This window comes from Frankliniella occidentalis, unplaced genomic scaffold (genome assembly GCF_000697945.3).
Source record: "Frankliniella occidentalis isolate FOCC.00 unplaced genomic scaffold, Focc_3.1 Scaffold24, whole genome shotgun sequence".
In the NCBI taxonomy this organism is placed as follows: domain Eukaryota; kingdom Metazoa; phylum Arthropoda; class Insecta; order Thysanoptera; family Thripidae; genus Frankliniella; species Frankliniella occidentalis.
The window spans coordinates 1,207,285-1,213,571 of NW_026267154.1; the positions used below are offsets into that span (position 1 = coordinate 1,207,285).

General features: G+C 42.3%; 4 protein-coding genes across 4 annotated transcripts in view; 1 reads left to right on the forward strand and 3 right to left on the reverse strand.

Moving 5' to 3' along the window:
• The window catches only part of LOC113210179 (protein phosphatase 1 regulatory subunit 36-like), a 17,270-nt gene extending 16,264 nt beyond the window's left edge, over nucleotides 1–1,006 (forward strand). Inside the window, exons 3-5 of the mRNA XM_026428043.2 lie at nucleotides 57–493; nucleotides 590–762; nucleotides 857–1,006. Of these exons, the coding sequence (XP_026283828.2) occupies nucleotides 57–493; nucleotides 590–762; nucleotides 857–951 (705 nt within the window). The 3' untranslated portion in view covers nucleotides 952–1,006. The remainder of the gene's footprint in view (nucleotides 1–56; nucleotides 494–589; nucleotides 763–856) is intronic.
• Nucleotides 985–2,321, reverse strand: LOC113210180 (alpha-aspartyl dipeptidase). Its single transcript, XM_026428044.2, has 6 exons — nucleotides 2,081–2,321; nucleotides 1,906–1,997; nucleotides 1,665–1,819; nucleotides 1,409–1,582; nucleotides 1,179–1,321; nucleotides 985–1,096 (listed from the first exon to the last, which is right to left on the reverse strand). The coding sequence occupies exons 1-6, from the start codon at nucleotides 2,173–2,175 to the stop codon at nucleotides 1,042–1,044; spliced, it is 714 nt and encodes a 237-aa protein (XP_026283829.1). The 5' UTR covers nucleotides 2,176–2,321; the 3' UTR covers nucleotides 985–1,041.
• Nucleotides 2,322–2,500: 179 nt separating this feature from the next.
• Nucleotides 2,501–3,306, reverse strand: LOC113210181 (signal recognition particle 9 kDa protein). The gene is made up of 3 exons (XM_026428045.2): nucleotides 3,111–3,306; nucleotides 2,950–3,018; nucleotides 2,501–2,855 (listed from the first exon to the last, which is right to left on the reverse strand). Exons 1-3 carry the CDS (start codon nucleotides 3,180–3,182, stop codon nucleotides 2,769–2,771), a joined length of 228 nt encoding a protein of 75 aa, XP_026283830.1. The 5' UTR covers nucleotides 3,183–3,306; the 3' UTR covers nucleotides 2,501–2,768.
• A 111-nt stretch (nucleotides 3,307–3,417) lies between these two features.
• LOC113210192 (m7GpppX diphosphatase) lies at nucleotides 3,418–6,281 on the reverse strand. The gene is made up of 6 exons (XM_026428059.2): nucleotides 5,853–6,281; nucleotides 5,492–5,637; nucleotides 5,148–5,372; nucleotides 4,947–5,064; nucleotides 4,732–4,869; nucleotides 3,418–4,620 (listed from the first exon to the last, which is right to left on the reverse strand). The coding sequence occupies exons 1-6, from the start codon at nucleotides 6,184–6,186 to the stop codon at nucleotides 4,607–4,609; spliced, it is 975 nt and encodes a 324-aa protein (XP_026283844.1). The 5' UTR covers nucleotides 6,187–6,281; the 3' UTR covers nucleotides 3,418–4,606.
• Between the last annotated feature and the right edge of the window lie 6 nt (nucleotides 6,282–6,287).

Here is a 6,287-nt window from a genome sequence, read left to right on the forward strand (position 1 = left end):
AATCTAGAAAAATGTTCTACTTTTCTGGGAAATTAAAATTTCTAGGTGGCTTGTAGGTGGGCCGCGACTACCTGGCGCTTCTGCTGGGGGAGGGCGCGGCGCACCGCTACCACCACCTGGCCAACGGCGTGCAGTCCTGGACGCACCGGGACGCGCGCCTGTTCGAGCCGCTGCTGCGCCTGGCCGTGCGCGTCGCCTGGGTCGCCCTGCAGCGCCGCTACCTCAACCTCATCGACGCCGAGGTGAGCCGCCTGTTCCGGGGCGAGCCCTTCAGCGCGGCGGCGCGGCGGCAGCAGCGGCCCGGGTCGGCCGACCTCCGCGCCCGCGACCGGGTCCGCGACCGGGGCCTGCGCGAGGAGGTGCTGCACGGGCCGCCGGGGCCCCGGGACCACACCCTGTTCACGCGCTCCCCCGCCGTCCTGGAGCTGCTCGGCCGCCCCGGTCACGAGCCACCCTGGACGCTGCTCGCGCTCGGCCGCCTCCCACAGCCCGGGTGAGTCCCGGCGGGCCCCGGTGGTGCTGGTGCCCCGGACCTAAGGGCTTAGGTCCTACTATCATACTACATACTACATACCGCTGCGGCCCGAAGGCTCCCGGAGGCGCTCCGCCGGCTGGAGGCTGTCTACACCCTCGGCGAGGAGGAGCTGGCGCATCAGTTCGGACACTTCGTCGGCATCCTGGGCATGCCGCGGGCCCAGTTCGACGTCATGCTCAACCTCCGGGACAAGCAGCGCAGACAAGAGCTGCTCATCTCCTCCTCGGGTAACTGATCCAGCTACATTCCCGATCACTATTTTTTGCATTGTGATGTTTTTGCTGTCGATTCATCCCTGCTTGATTTTGGCTCTTTCTTTAGTGGGTCAACAAATCTCATCCATATTTCCGGATGGGGACGATCTAGAACCCTCCAGTACCGCCAACCCAGCGAGCTTTCCCGTGCTCCCAGACTAGAGAAACTTGTGGTTTAATAAAAAAAAAATCAAATGCGAAAGGTAACAGTCTTTATTGTGAGCAGTGATAGTCAGTTAAACAAATGTCAGTTCACAGAAGAAAGCTGAGGTCAGCGCCAACGTCATACTCAACAGGCTCCTTACCCCTGTGAATAAAGAAGCAATACGATATTTAAAAACCGATTGCAACCAAAGGGTTTAATTTCATCTACAGAATTTATCATGTACCTGACAAATAAGCGAGCACTGTAATGTCCTTTAAGAGTGGCTTGATTCCCGTCCACTGCCAGGAGGCTCCCTTCCCTCAGTCCAAGAACAGGTGGCGAATCTTCAATCTCATGATACTCTTTGATTCGCTTCTCTCTGGTTTCCTGAAATATTGAAGCGATTTAATACTTGGTACTCTTACGACAAGCTACTCTCAATATATTTTCCTTTTTTTCTGTCATTGTACTTACACCCATATGTTTAGAGTTGTGGTCAGGGTCAAGATAATGTGGGTTTATGTTGAAAGGAACCAGATTCAAAGCCATGAACGAAGGTGGATAAACAATTGGCATATCATTTGTTGTATTAATACTGACAGTAGACACATTTGTTCCTGCACTGCTACCTATGTACGGAAGACCGTTCTAAAAATTTGGAAATGTTGTTAGTATTTTTTTTTCTCACGTGGATGAGCCATAGAAATTTAAAACAAGGTATTGCACTTACTTCCAAAACTTGTTTCTGGATGGGAGCTATCAATCCATTTGAATAGAGTGTCTTCAGAAGCAGAAAAGTATTACCACCCCCAATAAAAATTGACTCTGCCTGTGCTACAGCTTGAACAGGGTCAGGTGAACTGTGTATCCCTTCGACTTGGAAACCTTTAAGAATTAACAGAAATAAGAGCAATTAAAAATATAACATTCTGCCATAACACCATATTATGTTCATGGAACATTTAACTCACCCCATGGCTCCAAAGCCTTCTTTACCTCATTAGTATACTCATCATGAGTAAATGAAGCATAGGGGACAAATAGAACTTTTTTTACATTCTTTCTAAAAATGACAAAAGTTGGAGGAAAAGAGTTAATGGGAAAGTGTGTTACTTTGTGTCATAGAATAACTAAGTTGTGTCTTACCTGTTTAGGAAGTCTAGTATTTCTGATTTAGCCCACTCAAGATACTTTCCATTATGAAGCGTTGAGTTTGACAATAATAAGAGTCGCCTTGTCATTGTGCCCAAGCTTGATGGAGATGGTGGTACAAATTCAGTAAGTTGTTTGAAGTATGAAGTCCTTCACACAAGTCAGAACTACTGTTGCAACTCAAGAGTGCTTGACTGAACACTTGACTTGACCAGCTCATCAGCTGACAGATCAAAGGTTAAAATGCAATTTCTCTCCTGTCAGTACTCCCTGTGTATATTGTGACTGACTGTAAATAGCCACTCAGGCCGGTAGTGGCAACCTTTAGTGTAAAAAATGTCAATAATGTCTTTACAGAAAATTGTATAGAGTCTGCCAAAACTGGCAGACGAATCATTTGAAATTATGACAAGCTCAATATAAAAATAGCTTTTATTAAACAAACCTCAACACACACACAAAAAAAAAATTAGACAAGAATAGTCGAGAATTGAGGGACAGGAGCAAATCTCTGTTTTCGTATAGCTGTATTTTTGTTTGTCTATATTTTTACTGTTGTTGAAGTGATATGAATTAACAATTTGTTAGAGGCATCACTCTGGCAATTCTTCCTTTCAAAAATGGACAATATTACACATACACCAAACACCATATAAAATTTTGTTAACACCTAACTTTCCAACTATGAAGCCATATGTCTCATGAGATTACTTGAAAATTTCTCTATTTTCTTAATGTCTTGTAATAAATCGGTTTTGAACTGCAAGCACTAAAAAAAAAAAAAAAGTAAAATGTAAATAAGACGCAAGATAAATTGTATTTTAAATAATAGCAGATTTTGTCAAGAAACATGTGTAACTTACCACAACATCATCTGTCATTTTCAAATTAACGATTTGTTTACTGTGGACATACTTCATAGTAAAACGACTCTGAAAATAAGAGACCATAAGCTTTTATTTAAAATGTTCTCTGCAGTGTTTTTGAGGTTAGTGTTCTGCCTGGACAATATGTTTCGGCGTACCTTCATGGGATCCTGTAGATACAGCCGCTCGGCAGCGCGTTCGAACTCCTCCCATGACTTGAGGTATGTCATGTCGCAGTAAGGTACTGAATTTTCTTTTAAATATGAACGAAAACTCGTGTGACAACGGCTGTCAGGTTGTTGATGTAGTCACTCTGCTTGCTTCCACGCACCTGGCTTGCGTTGGTAGTGTGAATAACTGCTGTAGGAATATTGACACGATCACTCCACCAGTGTGGACGGGAATTCCCAGACAAACCGCTTGTAATGTCAAAAAACGGTCGTCGGAAAGACAGAAAGACAGAGATAAGTGGTAAAAATAATGTTTCTTTTTATTATGCACATACAAACAAATAGCTAAAACAAAATTAATATTAACGGTTTAAGAAATCTTCACACAGATAAGAAAGTAAGAAACCATGTTGAACTTTTCTGTGGCTACTTGGAATAAGCAGGGATGTTTCTGACAAATGCTTTAAGCCTTCCACCAACACAGGAAGAGCAATCTCAATGCATATAACAATAGGATCATTTGACCACTTTGAGACCATCAAATTATTACTTTTTTCTAAACAAAATGAAACCTTAATGGCTTGGTGACTTTGAAGTTCCACAGCTGCATTTGAGCTAGAAGTTAGAAGCACTAACTTACGGTCAATTACATTTAATAGGAGGAAGTGTGTCACACCAGTTTTCACCTTCACCTCAAGCAGCAACCTGCATGCAACTGTGGCACATTGTTGAATTGCTTCTACAATAACATGAATAAATTCTTGAGCTGGTGATAACTTTTCTATCTGGGTTCCACAGTCAACTGTGTATCTAATATCTACAGTAGAATGCCATAAATATGCCCTAGAATTATTTTTAGTGCCTAGCCATGCCAAGCATTTTTTACAGTGTAAAATGTCATCATCAGCTTCAACAAGAGAAGGGTGAAGGTGAAAACCAGAAGAAGAATACAGGCAATCAGTTTCATTAGGATTAGCATTGACACTAGACCCGCCATGATTATGACAGAAGAAATCACTTGCATCAAACAGACTTGAGGGTAGGGGTAGCACTCTTTTAAAGGTGACACTTTCTCTTGATAAAATGTTCTGACCACAACAAGTGCACGAAATAATACAGGGAGTGTTTGCTAGAATACAGAATCCTTTATCACTAGATATGGGATCACTTTGGTGAGATTCAATAATTTCCACAGCAAAAGAGCCAGTCAAGTTCTGTGGCATTGTCTGTACACGAAATGATAGGTATTTTTCTTCTTGAATTAGAGATGACACTTCAGATGGTTTAAATTTGATAGGGATTGTGCTTGGAAGGATGACTGTTTGAGACAGTATGTCATGAGATTGCACACTCCACGTAACAGTCAGACTGTCTGCTTGCACAATGAGTCTGGCACTAGCATGGGATGAGGGGGCCGGCAAGTATGCCCAGCAAGCCTGCACAAGCGGCCGAACTTCAACAAGCATGGTAGCTTTCATATTCAATTAGTCTACAATACCTGTTTCAAACAAAAATAGACAGATAATTTAAGTTCAAAATCAAATCTTGTCGCAGCATTATGTTTGGAAAATTGAAGAGTTGCTTTAAAAATATAGGCTCAGATACACACCTTTTTCTTTCAGAACAGAAAAGAGTTTATCTGATTCCTTCAGAGTAAATGGCAAAGTAGCAACTTGATAGTAATTAGAGAGCAGTTCAATATTGTTAATGACTGATGTTAAGAGATGAGCTCTTTCTGTGTGTATACCTGAAAAGACAAATAATTTCACATAAGCTCTGTAAGTTTAACAGGAGAAAAGAGACAATGACTGAGTGCCTCGTTACCTGGGGCATCATACTGCAAATAAGTAAAATGGATATGAAGGTGGTAAAATGTTGGCTGATAGTGAAGGAAAGCCCTGATTCTGGAGGAGGGGAGATCATAACGCTCCTTAATCACACTCTGGAATAAATGAAAAAAAGTTTTAAAAATAAAACACAATTAGGACTAGATATTATATGTTTCAAAAATGCATTTGAGCTTACTGTGCATTTGTTGTAAAGATTTTTCAGCAGGGGTAAATGGTCACTAGTCAAATCTCTAAGTGATTTAATGTTAGTAAGACGTACTATAGCTAAAAGGTATAGACTTTTCAAGTCTTTGCCATCCCACTTAAGATCTGGCAAAAGCACAAACCCCAATGAAGGATCAGTGTCTTCAGAGACAATGCGGTCAACTTCTGATTTGTGGTCAAGTATGTTGTACACCCACTAAAACACAATAGAAAAAAAATTATAAAAGGATCAAAGAGGTGCTATTAGAGACAGACAATATCACATGTCATTGGTCGAGAAAAACTCCTGACAATCAAGATAAAATATTTACGAACTTGCAAGTTGAGCTGCTCCTTTTCCAAGAAGGGTTGTATCACAGAGGTATAGAGTGCAGGGGTCTCCTCCACAATGTGGATAGTTTGAGTTTCAAACTTCTGAATGTGTTTGTCAGATGCAGGATATATCACAGTCGCCTTGACAGCTGGTGGGAAGAGACATAACAAAAAATTAGAACTAGTTGCAATTACAGTGAGAACACTGATGATGGTTCCCTTGCGTAGAACCAAACTAGGAACGGTACACTCTACTCTGCAACACGAGAGCGCGTGCTTTCGGTTTCACTCTGATAATAATAATAATGATGATCCAGAACTATGAGGCATAGAGGACCCTAACCTCTCCCGCAGCAATCCTCACCGTTAACGTCGCTGGCCAAGGTGCATTCGTAGTTTCCGTAAACATCATTGCGAAACACCTTTTTCAATGTGGTGCTCGCCGTACACAACTTGTCAAAAGTCTCTGCTTCAAACGGCTTCTTTTCTAGGATGAGGAGACACCGGTCGTCCGTGGCGCCCAAAGAGCCGAGCGCGACGAGGGTCTTGTTCCGGCTTTCGCAGCTCAGGATGCGTTGCGTTTGGAAGGAAGCCAAATCCGTCAGGTCGGCGCTATCTTCAACGCGACACTGCTTTTTGACAGGGGGTTCGAGGTCTTTGCTATCACCGCTGATTTTTTCTTTAATAGTATCCGCCATTCTTTCTCAGTCAATTTCAAAATTCTGAGAGCAATACTCAAATGAAATAGTAAACAAAACCGCAACATAAACAAACAAACAATAAACAAAACACTGCCCAG